At 44.4% G+C, this 27,865-nt stretch overlaps 1 protein-coding gene across 1 annotated transcript in view; it reads left to right on the top strand.

Moving 5' to 3' along the window:
* LOC126100904 (protein orai-2-like) overlaps positions 1-27,865 on the top strand; it is a 125,120-nt gene that overhangs the window by 52,876 nt on the left and 44,379 nt on the right. Inside the window, exon 3 of the mRNA XM_049911571.1 lies at positions 9,538-9,847. Within this exon, the coding sequence (XP_049767528.1) occupies positions 9,538-9,847 (310 nt within the window). The remainder of the gene's footprint in view (positions 1-9,537; positions 9,848-27,865) is intronic.

The following is a 27,865-nucleotide window of genomic DNA, read 5'->3' as shown; positions in this document are numbered from 1 at the left end:
ATGTAAAATAATGTAGAATAAGGTGTAGCCAATCAGATGGACGGCTTCAGGAAAGGGAACTGCTCTAGGCCGGAGACGGGCAGAGAGGGACAGTTCTGGTTCAAATGGCTCTGAGCACTATGGGACTTCACATCTGAGTCATCAGTCCCCTAGACTTAGAACTACTTAAACCTAACTAACCTAAGGACATCACACACATCCATTCCCGAGGCAGGATTAGAACCTGCGACAGTAGCAGCAGCGCGGTTCTGGACTGAAGGGCCTAGAACCGCTCGGCCACAACGGCCGGCTGGGACAGTTCTGCTCGAGACACCAAAGGGTACACTGCAGGTACAGACGCGAAGGCGGACAGTTCGGCTGGAGTCACCAAAGGGGGCAGTTCGGATGCAGACGCGAAAGCGGATGGTCGGTCTTTAGGTAGCTAGGAAGTGAAACGACGTAGAAAACTTGGCGTTTTGTGGTATAGCGGGACTTTGTCTCTGAGCGGTGAACAGCCGCTCGCCTGGTGTGAAATCTTAACTTTTCGCGTAGATACTTGTATTTCGCGATGAGATTGTGAATGATCGAACTCTGTCAAATGGATATGCGCTCGAGTGTAACTGTCACTCTAAATACGACCACTTTCGCCATTAGTTCGCTTTCTGAAATTCATTATTCTAACCAAAACGCAACTGTGTGGCCTGCATCATTTATGGGTCATTAATTTAGTTCCCGATATTATTATTACGGTTATTATGTGTTATGTTAACTTTATATCTCACACACTTACCATCAGCCAGACAATTTAACTAAAGGGTCAAAAGTGTCTAATTTAAGGCGTGTAATGCGACAGGTGCGGTTCGATCCCCAGACGAGTTTGAGCCAAGACATTTCGACGAAGAGGAACCACATGTGTGCCCGAACATCTTTGGGATGTTAGCTCGCACAGTCTACACATCTGTAAAAACGATAAACGTCACCTTGTTAACCGATCCACGCAGGCTTCATCATCAAAAGTTTGATAATGCGAGTGTGTCGTCCTCTTGCTTTCCAGACTATTATTGCAGTCACTTTGTAGTTTTATCTACGCCAAGTCTGTATTTGATGCTTCTTCACTGTAACTCATTACGTATTAAAAACGTGGTTTGATATCACTGTAACTGCCACTGACGTAATTGCCACTTACGTTTTAGAAACTGGCACCATTTTACTAAATTCCTCACCGATCACATATTACTGGACCTAGCTTTTAAAATAGTACTTTATCAAATAAATAGTGAGTGACAGTAACTTTAATCAGAACGAACAAGAAAATTCAAACCAAAAACTGCAGAAATCATTGTCTTTTATATTTCATTTTACCCGTGTTCTTCTAGACAGCACAAAGCGTGCTACTGACTGTGCAAACATTCCGGGCACCGTTCCATTAGAACAGCATCGCGGGACGAATGTGAATGAAGCGAAATACAGCAAGAATGTTGCGATAAAATCTACATCTTGACTAGTAGCCGAGTCTTAAGGCTACGTGGAGTATGCGCCTGTAAAGGGAATTAATGTACGGCTATATTTTTTTCGCAAACCATGTTTTCGTCCGTAATAACTTTTCTTTGTGATTTGTTTTAATTTTGGGGAAAAATACTAGGAATCAAATGTAAGCCACAGATATGTGTGATGGCGGCACTCAACTAAGCAACTCGTATTGACGTGCTGATGTAACGAGAGTCAAACAATGGATGAGGTACTCGCCGATGTAACGCGATGGGAGAAGGATTGTATAACGTGGTCACCGCAACGCAAAAACAGGGGGCACGTAATTCAATGCGTGTCATAGAGTTTCTTTACGTAATTCAGATTGCGCGTGTTTCTTGTGCATCGTATCGTAAAATCTTCTATTCTCCTACTTCACTGTCCTTTTCAGTCGTTTAAATAGCACCCTACTTGCTCTTGAACTGTACTAGTTTTTTCTGTATCAGCTATACGTTCGTGCACAATTATTTGTGCAATGTGTTTCACTGGCTACATTCTTGTTCAATACTTCCCACCACTCTTCTCCGTCGCTAATGTATACTTTTTGAACCTACTTGAGTCTTCCAAAAATAACTCCTTATTTGGATAATATTTATTGCTTTATTTCTATTCCATCATTTCCGTGATATCTTATTTCTCTGTTAACTTAAAGAATCTGTAGATTTTTTGACGGAAATGGATTCGATAAACAGTAACAAAAAAGGATGATATACAGTACGTAAGAAACACGACATATTCCTTCGATGTAGAAATATATGTTAGTGGGACATGGATACTGAAGTGCTTTGTTTCTACGTCAGAACTCATATTATACAACTCTTCAGAATACGCCACTCACAGGAGAAACTTTGAAACAGATGAGTTTTTACTGGTATGGCGAAACAGGTACTTCATGAAACTCATCTGTATTTTAGTGTTAATGCCTGTCGGCTTCTAAACAATTCCACGCGAGATAGACAGCTGACAAGCTGCCTCTCTTCCAGACATAAACCTATTACACTTTTTTTTTTGTAGGGGTATTTGATGTCTCTCGTGTGTAGAACTCCAGTGCAAAAAGAGAAGCGGTTTTGTGCCACTATTTTGGAAGGCAGCGGAAACGTATACAATACTCCGAGGATACATCATAACATTTAGGATTCAATGCGACGACTGATTGATTCATATATCAGTGTCAGTGGATGGCATTTTGAATATTTCCTGTAAGAAAAGGTTTCGTGTGATATGGTGGTATATTGCGTTTCTGTGATTTTCCACGAGTAATGATGTTCTAAAAAGAGTTGCAGAAAAAGTGTTCTAAAAGGGAATTAAAGCGTTGCCGGACACCGGTCCATTTTCTTCTTCTGTGAATGGGGAGTGTATCCTGAAATTGTGGCCATCCTTTTTTGTTTGCTTAGGCACGACTGTATATTTTGCCTCGCAAGAAAGTTGAAATCGATTTTACTAATCAAATGGTTCAAATGGCTCTGAGCACTATGGGAATTAACTTCTGAGGTCATCAGTCCCCTAGAACTTAGAACTACTTAAACCTAACTAACCGAAGGACATCACACACATCCATGCCCGAGGCAGGATTCGAACCTGCGACCGTAGTGGTCGCACAGTTTGACTGTAGCGCCTAGAAACGCTCGGTCACTGCGGGCGGCGATTTTACTAATCAATGTGATGTTTCAGATATAAAGATATTTTTCATTTCTATATTCAGCTATTAGCTGGCAATGGCAAATTAACAAGAATTAAAGTTATAATTTTCTATGTCCTTTTTGCTTATAACTATGGATGTAACGCGACGCAAATCTGAAACGGTCATATCCATTGGTAGTACCCTAGGCTACTGACTAGATGTTCATTCAAAGACAAAAAAACTGCGCACCACGAACGAATTACCCAAATGGGACGGAAATCGTTAGAACAAATCTACGAGGGTAATCCCAAAAGTAAGGTCTCCTATTTTTTTATAAGTATATAGACCTGTTTATTTCTACAATGGTTTACATCAGTTTACAGCTTGGACATTTAGCTATTTTTCCACATAATCACCATTTCTGTCGCACTTTTGTAGACGCTGTGGCAGTTTTTGTATGCCCATGTCATACCAGCTCGCCGCCATGCTATTCAGAAAGTTATAGTCTCAGGTGTAAAGTGGTATGCCCAGGTTTCATCACCCGTGACAGTTGAGTCCAGATAGTTGTCCTGTTCGGCTGCAAGGCGGTGAAGAAATGCGTGGGAAGCATCAACTCGTTGCCGCATGTGGTACTCAGTCAGCATGCCCGGCACCCACCTTGCGCACGCTTTGCGGTAGTTCAATGCTTCCGTTAAAATTCCGTGAGCGGTGCTTCGGGAAACCTCAGGAACCAACGTGCAGAGATCACCCAGGGTGATCCGCCAATCTTCACGCATGCTTTGCTCGACCTTCAACTCTGCCTCCTCAGAAATTGACGGTCTCCCGCTCCTTTGTTCGTCGTGAATTTCGGTCCGACCAGCTGCAAATTCTCTACACCACTTACGAACATTTTCGACATCCATGCACGACTCAACATACACTTCCGTCAAATGGCGATGGATTTCAATCGGCGCAGTGCCCTTTGCGTTCAAAAACCGAATAACTGCCCGCAATTCGTACTTGGCGGTAACATCCAGCGGAAGCTCCATTCTCAACGGCTGCCAAGCCAAGACTGAGCGCCTCAGCGAGGCGTGTGCATGTTTACACACAGCGCGTGAAGCACTCTTCATAATAGTGCGACCAACTGCCGCACAGAGTTCTGTACTTATTAAAAAACAGGAGGCCTTACTTTTGGGATTGCCCTCTTATACGTACAGACAAACAAATGATTAAAGTATCAGAAAAATTGGATAATTTATTCAAGAGAAAGAGCTTCACAAATTGAGCAAGTCAATAACGAGTTGATACATCTCTGGTTCTTACACAAGCCATTATTCGGCTTGGTGTTGAAAGAGTAGTTGAATGTCCTCCTGAGGGACATCGTGCCAAATTCTGTCCAATGTGCGCCTTAGATCGTCAGAATCCCGAGGTGGTTGGAGGGCTCTGCCCATAATGCTCCAAACATCCTCAATTGGGAAAAGATCCGTCAACATTGCTTACCAAGGTACGGTTTGGCAAGCAACATGACAAGCAATAGAAACTCGAGTCGTGTGTGGTCTGGCATTATCTTGCTGAAATGTAATCCCAGGACGGCTTGCCAAAAAGGCAACAAAACGGGGTGCAGAATATCGTCGACGTACCACTGTGCTATACAGGTGCCACGGATGGCAATCAAATGGGCGCTGCTCTGAAAAGAAATGGCATCCCAGACCACTACTCCCGATTATTGCGTCGTATGGCGGCCGACAGTCAGACTGGTACCCCACCGCTGTTTGTGGCGTCTCCAGACACGTCTTTGCTGGTCATCGGAGTTCAGTTCGAAGCGGGGCTCGTCACCGACGACAATTCTACTTCACTCAGTGAGTGGACACCATTGCAAACAGGTTTCCCCCATTCTGTGGGCCGCGTATTAATGATCCTTGAAGTCACTGAACCACCAGTTGCACGTCGGACCGTTAACAATCATGAATTTGGGGTTCTGAGTGCCTCTCTGACAACTGCTCGGTCCTCACATTCTGTCATCTCTCTGTAGGTCCACTGCTTCCTTCTTGATGCTGTGTCCAGTCATGGTTCATCCATTCACGCCATCATCGTTGAAGAGTGGCATTGTTCCTGTTCAGATCTTGAGCGATTCGCCTATTACTTCAACTGACTTCTTTGAGCCCCGCTACACATCATCTTTCAAATGCTGACATCTGCGTGTGTTGTTCACGCACCTGTCAGCGAGGTATAGTTACTGCCCAAATGAGTACATAGAATGAAATTCACCAAGATTTTATGCCCTGGTATCGACATGTCCCCTGTTTACGATCATGCATCGGCCGTCAAAATTTACAGTTTTGCATGTTCTGTCGAGCCAACATTACCATACTGTAATTGTCGTAGGGCGTAACTCTAATTACTACCAAGCCATTCTACTTATTGGATTTCGACTCTGCATTGTGCCTGGACTTTCATGTTCTCATTGTAGTATTTCATTCGGTGCTCCGCTCTCAGTGGTTACGGATTACGTATTCGCATCGGGAGCCGATAGAAAACAGAGTAAAACAGACGGAACACAATCATCTGAAAAACTTTAACTGTGGATTTATTGGTATCCTTTATATAAGCACAAGGTGCGGCAGCTTTCATATTAGAATATTAAAAACACATCATCAGGCAGTAACTGTAATTTATTTGTTACCTCTTATGTCAATTAATGCTTAAAGTATGCCATTTACTAATGTGCAAGTCATCGTTCATTGCGTGCATTACTTTTTGAATATGACTCCTGTCAAATGACGACCCCTCTGCACAACACATTCATCTAGCCGGCGTTGGAAGCTTTCCATAACTCGGCGTAACGTACCCCTGGGACATTGCCGATGACAGTTGTGATGCGATCCTTCAACTCACGAATGGTGGCTCAACGTGTTCGGAACACTTATTTCTTCAGGTAGCCCCAATGGAAAAAGTCTGCACATGAAAGACCAGGTGAGCGAGGCGGACAGGAAATGTCATAAAAACGAGAAATTACTCCGCCGGGAAATGTCTGTCGCAAGAAATCCATGCAAATTCTGGCTGTATGCGAGGTCGCTCCATCTTGTTGAAACCATAATTGTTCCACATCCTCAATGACCATACCTACACTCCTGGAAATGGAAAAAAGAACACATTGACACCGGTGTGTCAGACCCACCATACTTGCTCCGGACACTGCGAGAGGGCTGTAGAAGCAATGATCACATGCACGGCACAGCGGACACACCAGGAACCGCGGTGTTGGCCGTCGAATGGCGCTAGCTGCGCAGCATTTGTGCACCGCCGCCGTCAGTGTCAGCCAGTTTGCCGTGGCATACGGAGCTCCATCGCAGTCTTTAATACTGGTAGCATGCCGCGACAGCGTGGACGTGAACCGTATGTGCAGTTGACGGACTTTGAGCGAGGGCGTATAGTGGGCATGCGGGAGGCCGGGTGGACGTACCGCCGAATTGCTCAACACGTGGGGCGTGAGGTCTCCACAGTACATCAATGTTGTCGCCAGTGGTCGGCGGAAGGTGCACGTGCCCGTCGACCTGGGACCGGACCGCAGCGACGTACGGATGCACGCCAAGACCGTAGGATCCTACGCAGTGCCGTAGGGGACCGCACCGCCACTTCCCGGCAAATTAGGGACACTGTTGCTCCTGGGGTATCGGCGAGGACCATTCGCAACCGTCTCCATGAAGCTGGGCTACGGTCCCGCACACCGTTAGGCCGTCTTCCGCTCACGCCCCAACATCGTGCAGCCCGCCTCCAGTGGTGTCGCGACAGGCGTGTAGGGAGGGACGAATTGAGACGTGTCGTCTTCAGCTATGAGAGTCGCTTCTGCCTTGGTGCCAATGATGGTCGTATGCGTGTTTGGCGCCGTGCAGGTGAGCGCCACAATCAGGACTGCATACGACCGAGGCACACAGGGCCAACACCCGGCATCATGGTGTGGGGAGCGATCTCCTACACTGGCCGTACACCACTGGTGATCGTCGAGGGGACACTGAATAGTGCACGGTACATCCAAACCGTCATCGAACCCATCGTTCTACCATTCCTAGACCGGCAAGGGAACTTGCTGTTCCAACAGGACAATGCACGTCCGCATGTATCCCGTGCCACCCAACGTGCTCTAGAAGGTGTAAGTCAACTACCCTGGCCAGCAAGATCTCCGGATCTGTCCCCCATTGAGCATGTTTGGGACTGGATGAAGCGTCGTCTCACGCGGTCTGCACGTCCAGCACGAACGCTGGTCCAACTGAGGCGCCAGGTGGAAATGGCATGGCAAGCCGTTCCACAGGACTACATCCAGCATCTCTACGATCGTCTCCATGGGAGAATAGCAGCCTGCATTGCTGCGAAAGGTGGATATACACTGTACTAGTGCCGACATTGTGCATGCTCTGTTGCCTGTGTCTACGTGCCTGTGGTTCTGTCAGTGTGATCATGTGATGTATCTGACCCCAGGAATGTGTCAATAAAGTTTCCCCTTCCTGGGACAATAAATTCACGGTGTTCTTATTTCAATTTCCAGGAGTGTAATTGGGGAAGAACGAAGTCCTGCAGCATCTTTAGGCAGCGTTCGCTGGTGACAGTTGCAGCCTCACCGCTGTCATCCTCAACACCACACAGTGACACGAGAACTGTGCAAGGGCTTGATTTGCAGTTCATGCGAATTTACATCACTCCAATAACGCATATTCTGTTTATTCACTGAACCACGTAACTCGAAATGACCTTCATCTGACATCGCAATGGTGTGCAACATTTGTGGATTTTGGCGAAGGAGATCACGCATGGTTAAGCAGAATGTTTCGTGTGAAACCCAATCGCGAGACCTAATTTCCTGAACAATCTGCAGCCTATATGGGTGAAAATGGAGATCTTCGTGCAATATTCGCCTGAATGAGCGATCGCACATATGCACAGTTTGCGCATGACGACGAGCAGATCTTTTTGAGCTACGCAATAGTGCAGCACAAACATATTCCACGGCTTCTGGTGTCCGCACAGTTCTTTCACTCCTTTCCGGTTTGCCATTGCGAACAGAACCTGTTGTTCGAAATGCACGTATCCACCTCACAATGGTCCGTCCATCTGGAACTTTCCCATGACGTCCCAAGTTCAAATGTTGCCGAAAAAGACGCTGATTAGCAATAACAGAGTCGTTATTCTAGAAATACCTCTCAACAGCAAAGGCACGATGCTGTGCACTCCACCGCTCCATATCACTGTCACACTCCAAATGGCAGCTCATTAGTGCAGGAATGCGGCACGAGCTGGCGCGCATTCCTGCTGTGCGTCATTGTACTACACAAGTCAGGTTACGCTACGAACGCTGCCGCACCCTGTATTTATACTCACATAGAGAAAATGTAATCGTACATATAATAAAGAGAAAGTGTACGTACATAATTCGAAGTATCGTTTCCAGCAATTAAACAAAATTTTCAAACAATTTTGGTTCAAACTACTTCACACTACGAAAGCATCAACTGAATGAACAATGAGAGGTATCAGTCCACAGTCAGCTACAACAACAGCGATTATCCTCGCATAATGAGATTTTCACTCTGCAGCGGAGTGTGCGCTGATATGAAACTTCCTGGCACATTAAAACTGTGTGCCGGACCGAGACTCGAACTTGGACCTTTGCCTTTCGTGGGCAAGTGCTCTACCATCTGAGTTACCCAAGCGAGTCTCGGTCCGGCACACAGTTTTAATCTGCCAGGAAGTTTCATATCAGCGCACACTCCGCTGCAGAGTGAAAATCTCATTCTGGAAACATCTCCTAGGCTGTGGCTAAGCCATGTCTCCGCAATATCCTTTCTTTCAGGAGTGCTAGTTCTGCAAGATTCGCAGGGAGAGCTTCTGTAAAGTTTGGAATGTAGGAGACGAGGTACTGACAGAAGTAAAGCTGTGAGGACGGGGCGTGAGTCGTGCTTGGGTAGCTCAGATGGTAGAGCACTTGTCCGCGAAAGGCAAAGGTCCCGAGTTCGAGTCTCGGTCCGGCACACAGTTTTAATCTGCCAGGAAGTTTCATCCTCGCCATAGTTCGTTGAGAGTACTCTTCACCCTCCCACTCCCCTTCCCTCTCGTCACCGCCATGACCAAAGTTGATACGACGCAGATGTTACACTGGTATGGTTAAAAGAATGATAATTGTTCAAATGAAAGTTCTTAGTTGAATACAATCATTAATAGAAAACAACATAACAACAGAGACCTTTAGAAAACCACTCGTCTACATGACGAAAATTTGGCTGTAGCTACAACAAGCCTGATTTATTTGGCAACATCGAATGTCTGAATTTCCTCTCCAGAGTCGACGGTAACACTTTTCAAAGACTTCATCATCGTTAGTGAAATGTAGTTTTTTTTTTTAACGCAACGGTGGTATTTTGTAACCTGTCCGCCCACAGGCCCGCGACGCCGACACCCGCAGGCGGCAAGGAGGCAGCGTGGCAGCGACAGGTGCCGCTGCTCAAGTCGGTGTCGCACGCGTACATCGCGACGGCGCGCCTGCAGCAGCAGCTGCAGCAGTACCACCACCAGCAGCCGGCGCAGAGCCAGCCCGACAGCAGCGGCAGCAGCCGGCTGGGGGGCGCAGCGCCGCTGCCCTACCCGCCCCCCGCCTGGAGGGCGCCCGGTTCCAGCCTCGACCGGCCCGTCGTGCTGGAGAACTGCACGCCGCTGCCGCCCTACAGGGCCTGCCACTGCGGGAGGATCAAGGTAGCGTCTCCACCACACAAACACGGCGCAACATGCCAGAGACCGAGCTGCCGAACTGTTCTCCGTGCCCATTTGCAAAATACATTACTGGCCATTAAAATTGCTACACCAAGAAGAAATGCAGATGATAAACGGGTATTCATTGGACAAATATATTATACTAGAACTGACATGTGATTACATTTTAACGCAATTTGGGTGCATAGATCCTGAGAATTCAGTCCCCAGAACAACCACCTCTAGCCGTAATAACGGCCTCGATAGGCCTGGGCATTGACTCGGAGCTCGGCTGGCGTGTACAGGTACAGCTGCCCAAGCAGCTTCAACACGACACCACAGTTCATGAGGAGTAGTGACTGGTGTATTGTGAAAAGCCAGTTGCTCGGCCACCATTGACCAAACGTTTTCAATTGGTGAGAAATCTGGAGAATGTGCTGGTCAGGGCAGCAGTCGAACATTTTCAGTATCCAGAAAGGCCCGTACAGGACCTGCAACATGTGGTCGTGCATTATCCTGCTGAAATGTAGGGTTTCCCAGGGATCGAATTAAGGGTAGAGCCACGGGTCGTAACACATCTGAAATGTAACGTCGACTGTACAATGTGCCGTCAATGCGAACAAGAGGTGACCGACACGTGTAACTAATGGCACCCCATACCATCACGCCGGCTGATACGCCAGTATGGCGATCACGAATACACGCTTCCAATGTGCGTTCACCGCGATATCGCCAAACACGGATGCGACCATCATGATGCTGTAAACAGATCCTGGAATCATCCGAGAAAATGACGTTTTGCCAATCGTGCAGCCAGGTTCGTCGTTGAGTACACCATCGCAGGCGATCCTGTCCGTGATGCAGCGTCAAGGGTAACCGCAGCCATGGTCTCCGAGCTGATAGTCCATGCTGCTGTAAACGTCGTCGAACTGTTCGTGCAGAAGGTTGTTGTCTTGCAAACGTCCCCATCTGTTGACTCAGAGATCGAGACATGGCTGCACGATCCGTTACAGCCATGAGGATAAGATGCCTGTCATCTCGACTGCTAGTGATACGAGGCCGTTGGGATCCAGCACGGCGTTCCGTATTACCCTCCTGAACGCATCGATTCCTTATTCTGCTAACAATCATTGGATCTCGACCAACGCGAGCAGCAATGTCGCGATACAATAAATCGCAATCGCGATAGGCTACAATCCGACCTTTATCAAAGTCGGAAACGTGATGGTACGTATTTCTCCTCCTTACACGAGGCATCACAACAACGTTTCACCAGGCAACGCCGGTCAACTGCTGTTTGTGTATGAGAAATCGGTTGGATACTTTCCTCATGTCAGCACGTTGTAGGTGTCGCCACCGGCGCCAACCTTGTGTGAATGCTCTGAAAAGCCAATCATTTGCATATCACAGCATTTTCTTCCTGTCGGTTAAATTTCACCTTTGTAGCACGTCATCTTCGTGGTGTAGCAATTTTAATGGCCAGTAGTGTACTAGCTCGATTTGGGCATTATTTTTTAAAATACTCCTCTTGCTTTTCAATGCACATGGTTCAACAGACCACAAGCTTTGCATATTCTTCTCAAGAAGAAGTTTTTCGGCTGGTCGTGACCCACTCTTGCATTACTTTCTGCACTATCATATGTGAGGGAAATCGGCACCTCGCAGAGCATCCTTGAGGAGCCCCAAAAATGAAAATCGGAAGGTTAGAGATACAGGCTGTAGGGAGCGTATTCAGTCTTGGTGGTATCAACGGTGCAGCGAGCCATGTACAAGCAGGTGTTGTCACGCAACAGCACCACTTTCTTTGACAATGGGCCTTGTCATTGCTGCAAATTGCTGGCTTTACCTTGTTTTCCCAAAATTTACCATAAGACTCTTTGTTTATGGTTGTTCCCTCCATCACGTACTCTTCCGATACAGGCTAATTTGTGTACCACTACCATAACCTTTTCTGCCGATGGTAGTTTGGATTTTTTTGTCTTTGGTGATCTGGGGTGTTTCCATTCCACACGCTAGCATTTTGATACTGACTCAAGTGGTGAAGCATCCTTTCTTCATTGCTCGCTATCCTAGCCAAAAATTAATCAAGTTCCCTGTTGAAACGATTTAGTAAGTCCTGGAAGGTGATCTTGAGTTCTTCATAAGGTTGTCCTGGTACCGATCGTGCAGAAACTTCATGGAAGCCTGGTTCATCATGGTTGATATGATAGAAAGATCCATGACTGACTTCCAAAAAAGGCACAACCTCATCGATGGTAACACGCCTATGCGCTAAAATCGTCTCTTGAGCTCGCTAAATCTCTTTGACTGAGGTGTATGATGACTGGCGTCTTGCTCTCTCTCTTCATGTCTTGCAATCGTCCGTCCTTTCGAAGCATCTTAATCCACAAATAAACACTTTTACGTGACCCAGAGCTGTCACCATACTGTGCTGGAAGTCTACGATGTACTTCAACCCCTATCATCCCTTACTACCAAAGAAACCGAATCACTCCTCCGTACCCCTCCTCAGTGGTACAGTACAGTTGCCTAATGGAGATTCCTGACAGCTGGTTGCAATCTGCTAACCGTAAACGGCTGCAGGCGGAAACAGTAGTCACCTACAGAGGTGGAACACCACAGAGGCGTTGACACAGAAACGTACACAAAATTGCACTACAATAAATGATTGTTTGAGCTAAACGGGCGAAGCAGCCGTGCCAGTACTACTGCAAGTGTCAATGATCTTGTTTCGCTGGCTCTGCTGTATCTACTAGCGGAAGCGAGATGTTTTCACTATCGCTAACAGAGTGCAGCTGAAGTGGTCGGTGTCGAAAGGTGCGTACATGACTACGTTGGTACCAAATGTAAGCATTCACGAGCAGAAGACATCGCGAGAATTTTAAAGTTGTACTATGGCGAAAGTACAGACAATTTTTGACTCTACCTTACATATACTGAAGGCACAACTCACACATCGTGTGGAGAGGAGCTAATGAGTGAAGAGGAAGAAAATTCTCTCTGATTAAGCAGACTCCGAGCCCGAAATGCTATATGCCTCGCCCTTTCTTTTGCTAACCTTGCTAAAACAGACTCACTGGCGAAGCAGAATGTGAGGTCACATTCGTACAACATGTCTACATGGACATACGTACTGTCTACCATCTGTTCTACTACTTTACGAGCTGATTGACACGCAGACATATTCTGATTTTTTGAACTTGTGTGTCCTCTATTTTCCAAGACGATCGCTGACTTGTGGTGGTTAGTGTGTGATATCGTAGCCTTCTACGTCATATCATTGTATTACACTTCTTAAGCTCACTGGAAAGACCTAAAACTATAATGGTCTCTTAAAAAAGAAATTTCTCGGTAGATAAAATAAATTAACTGTACTGCAAGTATACCTTGAACCAGTTACAAAACGTTACGGCTGCAATCTCTAGGACTTCGCTAAACACAAGGGACGACACATCCTGCAGATTGTCCTGATGACTGACGGTGGCTCACAGACACCTTTCTTTCTTTCTTTTCTTTTGCTACCGCCTTTTTCCCGCATCGTGCGCAAGGTCGGCAGGGTTAAGTAAGGATTTACCATGGTTAATTGTAAGGGGTGGCCGGATGCCCTTCCTGCTGCCATCCCATACCCCCTGGGACGGAATTAGTGTACCCGACCTGTCTGCGTCGAGTGTAAATCGAGAAAGAGTGTGTGTTTCAAATGTCTGTGGGGCGTGGAACTGAGGCGGGACGTGGGGACCAGCCCGGTATTCACCTTGTAGGATGTGGAAAACCGCCTAAAAACCACATCCAGGCTGGCCGGCACACCGGCCGTCGTCGTTAATCCGCCGGGCGGATTCGATCCGAGGCCGGCGCGCTTACCCGAGTCCAGGAAGCAGCGCGTTAGCGCTCTCTGCTACCCTAGCGGGTCAGCTCACAAACACCAGTAACAAGCAACTACCTGGCTAGCATGGTTTGATTAGTCATTGCACTATCTTACAGTACCAGTGTCTGAAGAGTTTCTCTGTTTCAGACACAGCGCAATGGAAACTGATTATAGCCTTTCAACTACGATATAGTTTCAGCGGATACTCCGTTCTTCCGGTGTGTCCTCATAAGTTCTTACAATCTGTAGATTCTGTTCCTTTACAACACTATTCATTTTATTAGTTCATTAGCATTTTTGGAAAAAAGTAACTAGCTTCAGTACATATCATTTTCTTTACATCTAAAAGTATCAATGTATAATGTAGTTATCCAGTAGTATAGTGGTGCTTAGTAATATTCATTCAAGTGCCGGTTCAGATCAGGAAATATGCTGAAAAGTTTTAACTCCTTTCTGCATCTCCGGATAACCTCAGAATGAAATTCATAACCTTGTTGTCTTTCTCGGCTACCTGAACTAATATAAAGGTTCCAGCTGGAATAACCAAAAACGTTAACTATTTATTCCATGCGTCAAAACAAAAAAAATGTGGATTCGACACGTAACGGTGGCACAGATTAACTAGCTACACAAACTTTCCTCGGCAAGTGCATACATCGTCAGACAACCACACTGTCTGCAGGTATAGCTCGAAATCTGTTAGAGCTACACGTAACCTCGCTGCCTGACTCCACTTTCCACACGTGTAACTTAGTACATGTTTTCGAATGGAAATTCTATTCAACGTTGCTATACAGAGGCCCGGCACATGTACGGAAATGGAACACGTAGTTCACCTCTTACAAAATGTTCTTCAGTTAGGACCAGCTCTGGGCAATCTTCATTCTTAACATTTCACATTCAAGTAAATGATAAGCACTATGCGTTTCGAAGACACGACCTTCTTACCGGTTACCTTTACATGACATTATGTTAACGAAGTGCCTGTTTCAGTGGTCATTTTCAATTACCGTTACACAGCGTTATTGTAAAAACGGTAATGTTGAGAAAGAGAAACTAAATGATATGTTGTTGAAACTTCTAAATACATATTTTTACTTGGACTGAAATAACTGAGAACGTGAAACTTCTACGTTTTTACGTAAACTGCTTAATGCAACTGAATCTTCTAACACTGCTGAGTGAAACTGAACGTACTGCCACTTGTTTTTTTTTTCGTTTCATTTCTGACCTACAGAATTATTCCTGACAAATGCAAATCAAACTCATTCATTTATTATCCACACTATACAAGAATAGTGCAATCTGACTTAATTAACACAAATGAATGGCCCTGAATTAGGAGAAATCCTAACAATAACCCACACATTTCATAAGTCACTTACCGTGTCTTCATGACACGAACTACAGCAGATACAGCAAGTATACAGCCAGCTAAATAAAAAGATTCGAACTACTGTAGGCTCTAATTACTAATAGGCATGTGGTTAGCAAAGGAAAGATCTTGTTGCAGAGCAAACAATGTATTTAACAGATTTTACCTTAATCATGTGACATCCAGTTTGAAAAATTATATAATCGTCAATAATTCTATTACCCACATTTTACAATCCATGTCCAACCAGTATTATATGCCCATGACGGACACACGTCCAGACCATCCGCTCGCGCTAACACTGCAAACCTCTATCACTGCTAACTATTAACTTCTTAAACTGCGAGACTGACCAGCCACAGAGTCTCTTACAGAGGGCGCACAGTGCTATCAGCGATATTAAAGCAGTCTATAGCGCTGCATATCACTGACAACATACAAACACATAAACAGGCTACATACATACTCTACATACAGTTAATAAAGAGTGAAAAAAAAATCATTTCGATTCTCTCGAATACACAGTCAAGAATCTTTGTCTCTATATGCACCATGGAAAAGATAAAATTGCATTGTTAATCCTCCCAATGGAGAGGTACTTTATAATAGGAATGAACTTGTGACTAACACCCTCAGCAGCTGGTTTAAACAACTTTATTCTCTACTGGTTCCCATCTACATGACCATCTTCCTGAGTAAAATTTGAGGTCCATATCTATAATCATTTAAGTTGCGCATCACTGTTGCTAGATAGTTACAATCTATTCGTAATTTTCCATGTGCACTATTATACTGCTTGCACTACACACTCTCAGGAACATAGCGGCTAGGGCGGGGAAGAAGTCCAACGTTCACTCGGTGTGCTTGCCGGGGGGCCTTGTCTAGGATGTGGAAGAGGCTCTTCGGCGGCTATCGAGAGTGCAGGGTGCAGCCAGCTGCAAACTGCACACATGTCGGCACCAACGTTGCCTGTCGTTGGGGTTCCAAGGAAATCCTTGGGTCCTTTCGTAATCCTTGAGTTCTTTCGACGACTGGCTAAATTGGCGAAGGTGGCCTCAATCTCTCGAGGAGTGGAAGCCAAGCTGATGATCTGCAGCATCGTACCCAGGGTGGACCGGGGTCCTCTGGTTTGGAGTCGAGTGGAGAATCTAAACCAGAGGCTACGTCGACTCTGTGACGAAAGTAGTTGTAGATTCCTCGACCTACGCTATGAGGTGGAAGGTTGTAGGACGCCCCTCGATAGATCAGGGGTTCACTACACACAGGAAGCAGCCACATGGGTAGCACAGTACTTGTGGCGTGCACATTGCTTTTTTTTTAAATTAGGTTCCTCCCCACGGGAAACAAATCGTTGGCCTGAAAAATCACCAGTTCATGACACTGATGTAGGTGTGCCAAATGTAAAAACAGTTAGTTCGCCTAAACAGGTCATTCCAAAGGATTTAAATATGTTAAATCTCATGTCAGTAAATTGTCGAAGTGTCTGAAGCAAGATCCCCGAGTTATTCTCCGAAATAAACAGTAGCAATGTCAATATTGCATTAGGTTCCGAAAGCTGGTTGAAACCAGACATAAATAGCAGTGAAATTTTGAACTCGGATTGGACAATGTTCTGGAAGGATAGGATTGATGCTATGGGAGGTGGCGTGTTCATTGCAGTTAAAAGCTGTCGAAACGCAGTTAACATCGATACTGTATTGGACTGTGAAATAGTCTGGATAAAGCTGTCAATCACACAAGGATTAACCATTGTATTAGGATGTCTTTATAGGCCACTAGCATCCGCAACAAACGTCGCAGAACGTTTCAGGGAAAGTCTTGAGTACATAGGAAATAAATATCCAAATTATCCATTAGTTATAGGTGGAGACTTTAATCTGGCATCCATTGACTGGGAAAATTACACCTTTATCACAGGGGGCAGAAGCAAAGACTCGTGTGAAGTTATTCTAGGAGCGCTCTCAACATACAACCTTGTGCAGTTGGTTAGAAAACCATCTCGAGATGGGAACATATTAGCCATCTTGGTGACAAACAGACCTGGACTTTTTGAGAAAGTTAATCTAGAAGAAGGTATTAGCGACCATAATGTCGTTGTGGCTTCAATGTCAGTGGAAGTTGCAAAAAAACCAAAGAAACAGCGTAGAGTTTTCTTGTTTGGGAAAGCAAATAAAAGTGTCATTAATGAATATCTTCATAGTCAGCTCCAAGCATTCACCGCGGGACACAAAGATATTGAGCATCTTTGGCCGGAATTTGAAGGTATTGTCCACCACGTGCTAGAGAAGTATGTGTCTAGCAAAAATATAGGGGAGGGAAAGGATCCACCTTGGTACAACAAACATATTAGGAAGTTGCTGAGAAATCAGAGAATTTTGCACAGTCGTTTTAAACGTAATCACTGCCCCGCTGACAAACAGAAATTATGCGAAATGAAAGCAGCTGTCAAAAGGTCAATGAGAGATTCTTTTAACGAATTTGAAAGCAGTATTTTATCTGCACATTCTAAAAATAACCCAAACAATTTTGGTCATATGTAAAATCTATGAACGCTACAAATAATTCAATACCTTCTAATAATTTCCGGGTATGGAGCCGGGAAAGTTTCAGAAGTCAATTCAATACCTTCTCTTGCTGACAGTACGGGTAATGTAATGGATGATGATAAACAGAAGGCCGAAATTCTAAGCCTAGCTTTCAAAAACTCGTTTACGATAGAGGATCGCATCTCCACTCCCCCTTTCAATTATCGAACAACCGCAAGGATGGATGACATAGTGTTTAGTGTATCAATTAAGATCCTTAGACGCCAGGAAGGCAACTGGCCCAGACGGTATCCCCATAAGATTTTGTGTTGACTATGCTACAAATTATAGCACCATTCTTATCCATCATCTGTCATAGATCATTAGAGAAGCGGAAAGTTCCACGGGGCTGGAAGAAGGCCCGGGTAATAGCAATCTATAAAAAGGGTTGAAAGTCGGATGCACATAATTACCGGCCACTTTCACTAACATCGACTTGTTGTAGAATCATGGAACATATTTTGTGTTCAGACTTAATGACCTTCCTAGACTGTGAGAATCTCATCTGCAGAAACCAGCACGGCTTTAGGAAACAGCGATCATGCGAGACATAGCTGGCCTTTTTTGTGCGTGATATACAACAGGCTCTAGATACCGACTCCCAGGTTGATGCCATATTTCTCGACTTTCGAAAGGTGTTCAACTCAGTTCCGCACTTTCACTTGCTGCAAAAAGTGCGCGCTTACAGTCTATCCGATGACATATGAGGATGGATACAAAGTTTTCTAACAGACAGAGAGCAGTATGTCGTCCTGAACGGGGTGACTTCAACAGAAACAAGCGTAACTTCAGGTGTGCCCCAGGGCAGCGTAATAGGTCCGCTGCTTTTTACGATTTACATAAAGGATCTAGTTGATGGTATTGACAGCTGCATTAGACTGTTTGCCGATGATGCTGTAGTCTACAGGAAAGTAGTATCACACGAAAGTTGTGAACAAATCAATGAGGATTTGCAGAAAATAAATGCGAGGTGTAATGACTGGCAGTTATCTCTCAATATTAGTAAGTGTAAGCTACTGCGTATAACAAGGCGAAAATCCCCATTAATGTACAAGTACAAAATAAATGCCCTGTCTTTGGAAGCGGTAACATCCGTCAAGTATCTGGGTGTGACTATTCGTAATGATCTCAACTGGAATGATCAGATTACACAAGTAACGGCAAGGTGAACTCTAGATTGCGGTTTATTGGTAGAATCCTGAAGCGATGCAGTCCGTCAACAAAGAAAATAGCTTACAATACGCTAGTTCGTCCAGTCTTAGAGTATTGTTCGTCTGTGTGGGACCCTTACCAGTTGGGTCTGATTCAAGAGATTGACAAGGTCCAAAGAAAAGCGGCAAGATTCGTGACTGGTACATTTAGCCGTCGCGAAAGCGTTACAAATCTCAAAGAAAGTTTGAAGTGGGACACACTTGCAGATAGACGACGCGCTAAACGGAAGGAGCTGCTCACTAAATTCCGAAGTCCAATCTTCGCAGAGGATGTAGAGCATATATTATTACCACCAAGTTTCAAATCGTGCAATTACCACCATTCAAAAATTAGAGCTCGTACTGAGGCGTTCAGACAGTTGTTTTTCCCTCGCGCGATCCGTGAGTAGAACAGAGGGGGGGGGGGGGGGGGAATATGACTTTGGCGCGAATTGTGCCCTCCGCCACACACCGCTTGGTGGCTAGCGGAGTATTTATGTAGATGTAGATCTTTAATTTCCAGTACAGTCAGTATGTTAGTGCTGAATACATGGAAGGTTACTAATTGATTGTAATCAGCCAGTAACCGTGGCACTACTGACTCCCAGATACAAGTTTCAGCTTTTGTTACTTGTAGGAATACAGGAGCCAGCCACTTTTTGTATAGTTTTATTTTATTCAAGACACATTTCGGGCTTTCACTCAACTCTTAACTGGTATAATACAATTATATCTTCGTCAGGAAGTTTTTTATCTACTACAATTTGAACACGGCTGTTTTGTTCTGTAATTTGTGGCTTCCTTTTCTATTTTACATGCACAGCATAAACACTTTTAGTTTTACTCGTGCAGCACACCATTCACCATGGGTAAATGCCCAATAGGCTACTTGCCATAAAACAAAGCTGTGTAAGAAAGCGGCTGGTTGCTGTATTTCTTCAGGTAATTCAGTCCTCTGGTACCACTAACGTGGATAAATTAATGTTCAATGTACGTGCAGATGGTCATGTAGATTTAAATCGCTAGCGAATAAAATCGCTTGAACTAGCAGCTGGCGGTGTGCCTGCTGAAATATACCAGAGCTTTGGAGCACCTCTTATAAAAAAATCTACATTAGAGTTGCCATTCAGCTGTGTTCACGGCACTTGTCTAGTAGTCTACGCTAGTTCACAACAGAACAACTGGCCACCTTAGCTCAGCTTAAGATATATCTATGTAATAACTTGATCCTCATTTATCTTTGAGTCTCATTTGCCCAACACCACATCACATACTCCCATTTCACAGCAGATACTCGCTTTCTTACTTGGTCTGCATTGTCACTTTACACGTTGAATGACGTGGAACGAGACAATTTACACGTTACTAACTGAATTGATACTGAAATATAGCTGCATGTTGACTACTTAGAAAGGATTTCACGTAAAACAAAACAATAATTCATTGAACAGCACAAGTGAGTATGTTAAACTTTTACACTAAATCATCTGGAACCAGTCGAAAAAAATTCTTCTAGGGAACTGAAGGACTGGCCAGAAGGAACTTTCTCAACTTACTTTCAAATTTAGCTTCACTATTTGTCAGGCATTTAATATAGTCGCGTAAGCAGTCAAAGATTTCGATAGCAGCATTATCCACTCCATTCTGAGCTAAAGAGTGGGAGTGTGTCAACAGTCAAGTTTGCGTTAAACTTGTAGTTCCTCCCTCCGCTTGCTCCTTTACTTCCACTCCCCCAGCCAAACCCCAAAGCCTAATGACTACTGACTGTTTCCAGGTCGGAGTGAGGCAAGTGCTTGTCAGTAAAGCAGCGTGCTGTTCATACCAACCGTAACGCACTGGAATACTTTTTTTTTTAACCACAATGTTCCAAATAAATGCTTTTTATTAACTATTATTTCTCATCTACCAGCACAAAGCGTTACTTGTCAAACTTCACATTTGTAAAACGCTTTACGTGCCATAAACTTCTCTCTACAAAAACCATGAGAGGCGACGTGCCACACACTTACCGATAATGTCTAGAGGAACGAAGATGTATTGTTTCACAGACACGTCTGCAGACAAATGCAGTCTCTAGTTCAATGTATACCCACTACATATGCCCCAGACGACCTGGCGATTCACATGCGAGCTATAAAAAAAAGAACTTTTTATTGATAGTGAGAATGAATCTGTCTAAAATGCGATTAAATGATTTTGAATTTTATTTTATCAAGATCGATTTCAAGACTTCCACCCTCATCTTCAGATGTACCCGATGCACATGCCTCAAATCAATGTGTGTTTTTTATCCTGTGAACCTGTGTGGCTACCGCCATTTGTACTGCAGTACAGTGCGCTGTCAAACCAAGGACCCACACCGCTACTCGCCAAGTGACACCGCGAATGCCCGACAGCAGAATCGTGAGTAATGCTGTGAGTCCGTGGTACCACAATGAACCATAGTGCAGGACAATTGACGACAGCAAGACAAGGTCACAAAGTAAACAAACCACACATCGATCTGATGCAGATGTAGTAGGTACATATGAAGATGAGGCTGGAAGCCTAGATATTGATCCTGTTAAAATAAAATTGAAGATCACTTAATCGCAGTTTGAGGCAAATTCATTCGTACTCTCAATTTATCTTACTACTGCGTTCCCGCGGTTCAGACAACGATGGGAAGTTTGAATAAAAAATTTATAGTTGAAAGATTTGCGCGCAAAGAATAGATAGTTAAGCAGTCACTGTTGTAAAACAGGCAGAGAAAATGGGAAACGAAGACGGAGCTAATATCTCAGGGCGTTAGAGCGACGATGGAGTCATTAGCTTAACAACTTGGGACGGTACAGTTTGCTTCGTAATGGCCTAAACATATTGGATAGCGGGCACAAAAGTAGTCGTCAACAGGCTGTACTCATTATAGAATATATTACTTCAAATCGTCTGCTGGCAAGCCTGTCAAAAATTGTAATCTCATTAGGTAAACACTTTTACCTTCCTACGAAGCTGTGGGGGAAAAAACCACAATTTAGCGTGTTGGGAGTAAACGATAAGGTAACACCAACCTAGAAAGCTGCCCATTTCATCGCTCCTGTGACTACCTTAGCATCCAAACTCATTACACATTTCTGACACAGGAACTGCTAGGCTACCAAACAGAAAAATGGTTCTGTCGGTAGAGAGACATACTTGGGGACATTAACAATATCTAGCTCTCTCCAGAAACAAAACAGAAGTGAATATGTGATAGCTGCTAATTTCCCTACTGGGTCTGAAACTGCGAACTTAAAACTGCGCTATCTTTTCAGAAATCTGGAGGCAACTGGTCGCTCCTGAATAGTCGCTGGTGGAAGCCTCCGGACAGCATAAGTCTTATAAATGCGTTCCCGCCGCGCTTTATAATCTTCATACGATGTTGTAGGCATCACGTGATCTGGCTATGTTTCTCTGGCCTTTAAGAAATCTAGCATAGGTGTAGTATGGTACATAAATCGAGCTACTCTTACAAACGCAGTATATGATGTGTTAAACAATAAGCTTGACTCAGCACTCGTGGAAGCGATCGTGCATTTGAAAAATGCCAATGGCCTAAAAGATTGACAATCATGGCAAAAAGTAAATAAAATCGTTGAATAAAAACAGATCAGCAAATAATTTTTTTTCTTTTAATTAATTCTTCGTGGCTGTCGACTCAGGAATAATGACTTTTTTTTAATTTGAAGAGATTGCTTATTATATATGCGGGCTGTAACAGGTATAGGGGCAGATATTTTTATAAGTGATACATTAATATGCACACACATCAGTGTGTTGGTTGCTTTTTTTCTGTGTCGAACAGTCTTCTCACACAAAAGTCTCATAATTTACTACTCGATGTTTTCTGTACGGCCCTAACTGCCTCATTAAGTGCCCTATGCCTGTCAGTAAAGACAAACCCTTTTGCATCCATGTTGCGTCCACACTTCAACACACGACCTGCTGCCCAGGAGAAAATAAACTTTAATAGCTTACACTTGTCACATATACTTAGAGGTAGTAACCAACCTGTAATTATTAGTCTGTAAATGAAAAATAGTGATATAATACTGTTCAGTACACTGCCGTCAGTTACCAGTAGAAATATCTGCAGTTATTCCCGTTACACCCTGTACAGTGGTCAAACATTTTATTCATTAGTCGAGGGATTTTGCATAACATGTATCAGTTGTTGTTGTGGTCTTCAGTCCTGAGACTGGTTTGTTGCAGCTCTCCATGATACCCTATCCTGTGCAAGCTTCTTCAACTCCCAGTACATACTGCAAGCTACATCCTTCTGAATCTGCTTAGTATATTCATCTCTTGGTCTCCCTCTACGAATTTTACCCTCCACGCTGCACTCCAATGCTAAATTTGTGATCTCTTGATGCCTCAGAACATGTCCTACCAACCGGTCCCTTCTACTTGTCAAGTTGTGCCACAAACTCCTCTTCTCCCCAACTCTATTCAATACCTCCTCATTAATTACGTGATCTACCCCTCTAATCTTCAGCATCTTCTTCTGTAGCGCCAGATTTTGAAATCTTCTATTCTCTTCTTGTGCAAACTATTTATCGTCCATGTATCACTTCCTGACACTTAAATTTATACCCGATGTTAACAAATTTCTCTTCTTCCTCTACTTCGACCATAATCAGTTATTTTGCTCCCCAAATAGCAAAACTCCTTTCCTACTTTAAGTGTCTCATTTCCTATTTTAATTCCCTCGGCATCACCCGGATTAATTTGACTACATTCCATTATCCTCGTTTTGCTTTTATTGATGTTCATCTTATATCCTCCTTACAAGACACTGTCCATTCCTTTGCTGTCTCTGACAGAATTACAATGTCATCGGCGAACCTCAAAGTTTTTATTTCTTCTCCATGGATTTTAATACCCACTCCGAATTTTTCTTTTGTTTCCTTCACTGCTTGCTCAATATACAGATTGAATAACATCGGGGAGAGGCTACAACCCTGCCTCACTCCCTTCCCAACCACTGCTTCCCTTTCATGCCCCTCGACTCTTATAACTGCCATATAGTATCTGTACAAACTGTAAATAGCCTTTCGCTCCCTGTATTTTACCCCTGCCACCTTCAGAATTTGAAAGAGAGTATTCCAGTCAACATTTTCAAAAGCTTTCCCTAAGTGTACAAATACTAGGAACGTATGTTTGCCTTTCCCTAATCTTTCTTCTAAGATAAGTCGTAAGGTCTGTATTGCCTCACGTGTTCCAATATTTCTACGGTATCCAAACTGATCTTCCCCGAGGTCGGATTCTAGCAGTTTTTCCATTCGTCTGTATCAGGGGGAACCCAAAATGCTCTGATTTCGGAGACTTTTCAAAGACACTTTCAGATTATTTTAGACATGGCTTCCAGTGGCTCGTTACAGAGTCGTAACGTAATTACGATTTATTCGGTTTGTTGGCCCAGTTATCTTTATTTCTGTAAAAATACTTTTAGAAAAGCGGCAAAGTACAACACAAAACACAGAGTAATGCATCAACTCTCAGATGCAAAAGTGCTGTGATGTCGTTGCCGTCACTGCAGGAGCAGCTGACACAAGCGGCGTCGTGCCACTCTTCCGTTTCACTCAAACGAGGCGCGCACTGGCCAGGTGAACCTATCCGTGCTGCTGTTAACGTACAACCAATGCTGTTGGAAAAAGACAAAAGCGATCAGTACTGAATCTAAGCTTGAGGTCGGAGAGTAAGTGGCATTACTGTTGTCAATTGCAAGTACTGCAAGCGACCAGAACATGCTTGCTTCCAAACACGACACACAGCGCCTACCGCCTGCCTTACCACTGTTGTAGAGATGTGTCCAGTGAAACACAGATGGTCCGTGTGCAGAAACGCGTTCTCGTACTTCCGAGTCCACCCCTGTGTTCTGTACTTCATCTGCCTGCTTCCTATTCACCAATGCGCTTCGTCCGCTGGAATGGCAATCTCAGCCCTATAAGCGATGATTTTCTTATTTGGTACTCTAATATTGACTTGTTTATATGATTGTTTGCAGATTATCTGTAGCGTACAAGTTCTGCTTAGGCTTCAGCTGTTGAATCGCACCTTCCATGCCACGCTGTGGCTGCTCGCACTGAGTCACCGTCCAGCACCATTGTCTCCTCCCCTATCACGCCGCCTGCGCGGGTACGAACCTAGTTATTTTGTGCACACTCTACCCGAACGGAACCGCTGTCCTACACATGGCAGTCATGTATGCTGTCCACTCTTCTACGGAGGTGCACTCAAGTGACATCTACCACACATATAAAGTATGTACGTAATACCGTCGTCGGTACAACTAACAAATTGATGAAAAATATCTGAATTCCACAGTGCACCGTATCTCCGTAAACCAATGCAACCTGTTCCCAGCTACTGTACTCCTGCCACCAACACCACTCCATAAGTACGTGTTGGAAGGGATGAGTCTCTGAGTTGGCACTGCTTGCAAACCCTTAGAGGGTGCTCTGGTCTGTTCAGTTCTTTTGTGTACCGTATGACTCTACATGTAGTATCATTCCTGTAGAGAGGCAATTCACAGAGACCGCGCGATATGGCGTGTGTTTGCGCTGTCTGTGTGTGCAGCACGTGTGTGGCGACGCTGTTATCTGGCTCGCTGAGAGCACTACTCCTGCCCGAGGGCTTCAGTAAAAACCGGGATTTCCCGGCCCCTCCCACCATCGGCAGCGATAAAGCATTCTGACCGAGCTGTTTCATCACTCACCTACAGCAGAAACTCCATCATCACGTTTCTGGGAATGCAGTAGTTTGGTCCCATAAGATATCACCACAAATTTCCAAAAAAAATTGTACGTAAGTTTTCAGATTGGCTGGATGTGGCCCACCATGGCTCCCCTCCTGTACCAGTCTATTCACCTCACAAGGGGAAGGCCTCAGACACAGCCAATCGATTCCACTCAACTCGCTTGGGTACAACCTAAAACAAAAGACTAAGGCATTATAACTCAACGTCTTCCTTTCTTCACCCTCCGTGTTTGACCAAACTACTAATTCTAAACTTTAGGGAGCGCAGTCGACTCATATTGATAGGATCGATAGATAAATGAAACTTCAGCCTTTTTCATCAACATATATGTGGTCCGCAACGCATATTTTCCTAGGAAAAAAACTTTTTCAACTGCCAGTGTCGCACCCATAAATACACGGTGGTCCATTGATAGTGATATCTCGCGTAGCAAACATTAAACGAAAAAACTACAAAGAACGAAACTCGTCTAGCTTGAAGGGGGAGGGGGGACCAGATGGCGCTATGGTTGGCCCCCTAGATGGCGCTGCCACAGGTCAAACAGATATCAACTGCGTTTTTTTAAAAGTAGGAACCCCCATTTTTATTACATATTCGTGTAGTGCGTAAAGAAATATGAATGTTTTAGTTGGACCACTTTTTTCGCTTTGTGATAGATGGCGCTGTAATAGTCACAAACGTATAAGTACGTGGTATCACGTAACATTCCGCCAGTGCGAACGGTATTTGCTTCGTGATACATTACCCGTGTTAAAATGGACCGTTTACCAATTGCGGAAAAGGTCGACATCGTGTTGATGAATGGCTGTTGTGATCAAAATGCCCAATGGGCGTGTGCTATGTATGCTGCTCGGTATCCTGGACGACATCATCCAAGTGTCCGGACCGTTCGCCGGATAGTTGCGTTATTTAAGGAAACAGGAAGTGTTCAGCCACATGTGAAACGTCAACCAAGACCTGCAACAAATGATGATGCCCAAGTAGGTATTTTAGCTGCTGTCGCAACTAATCCGCACATCAGTAGCGGACAAACTGCGCGAGAATCGGGAATCTCAAAAACATCGAATGCACCCGTACCATATTTCTATGCACCAGGAATTACAGGGCGACGACTTTGAACGTCGTGTATAGTTCTGCCACTGGGCATAAGAGAAATTACAGGACGATGAGAGATTTTTTGCACGCGTTCAATTTAACGACGAAGCGTCATTCACCAACAGCGGTAACGTAAACCGGCATAATATGCACTACTGGGCAACGGAAAATCCACGATGGCTGCGACAAGTGGAACATCAGCGACCTTGGCGGGTTAATGTACGGTGCTGCATTATGGGAGAAAGGATAATTGGCCCCCATTTTATCGATGGCAATCTAAATGGAGCAATGTATGCTGATTTCCTACGTAATGTTCTACCGATGTTACTACAAAATGTTTCACTGCCTAACAGAATGGCGATGTACTTACAACAAGATGGATGTCCGGCACATAGCTCGCGTGCGGTTGAATCGGTACTGAATAGCATATTTCATGACAGGTGGATTGGTCGTCGAAGCACCATACCATGGCCCGCACGTTCACCGGATCTGACGTCCCCGGATTTCTTTCTGTGGGGAAAGTTGAAGGATATTTGCTGTCGTGATCCACCGACAACGCCTGACAACATCCGTCAGCGCATTGTCAATGCATGTGCGAACATTACGGAAGGCGAACTACTCGCTGTTGAGAGGAATGTCGTTACACGTATTGCCAAATGCATTGAGGTTGACGGACATCGTTTTGAGCATTTATTGCATTAATGTGGTATTTACAGGTAATCACGCTGTAACAGCATGCGTTCTCAGAAATGATAAGTTCACAAAGGTCATGTACAACATTGGAACAACCGAAATAAAACGTTCCAACGTACCTACGTTCTGTATTTTAATTTGAAAAACCTACCTGTTACCAACTGTTCGCCTAAATTGTGAGCCATATGTTTGTGATTATTACAGCGCCACCTATCACAAAGCGAAAAAATCGGTCCAACTAAAACATTCATATTTCTTTATGTAGTATACGAATAGGTAATAAAAACTGGGGGTTACTATTTTAAAAAAAAAACGCAGTTGATATCCGTTTGACCTACGGCAGCGCAATCTAGCGGGCAAACCATAGCGCCATCTGGTTTCCCCCTTCATGCTAGACAAGTTTCGTTCTTTATAGTTTTCTCGTTTGACGCTTATTTCATGAG

Source organism: Schistocerca cancellata, chromosome 9, assembly GCF_023864275.1.
Source record: "Schistocerca cancellata isolate TAMUIC-IGC-003103 chromosome 9, iqSchCanc2.1, whole genome shotgun sequence".
NCBI classification, from domain to species: Eukaryota; Metazoa; Arthropoda; class Insecta; order Orthoptera; family Acrididae; genus Schistocerca; species Schistocerca cancellata.
The sequence above is the reverse complement of the archived record's forward strand: the minus strand, read 5'-3'. Positions and strand labels throughout refer to the sequence as shown.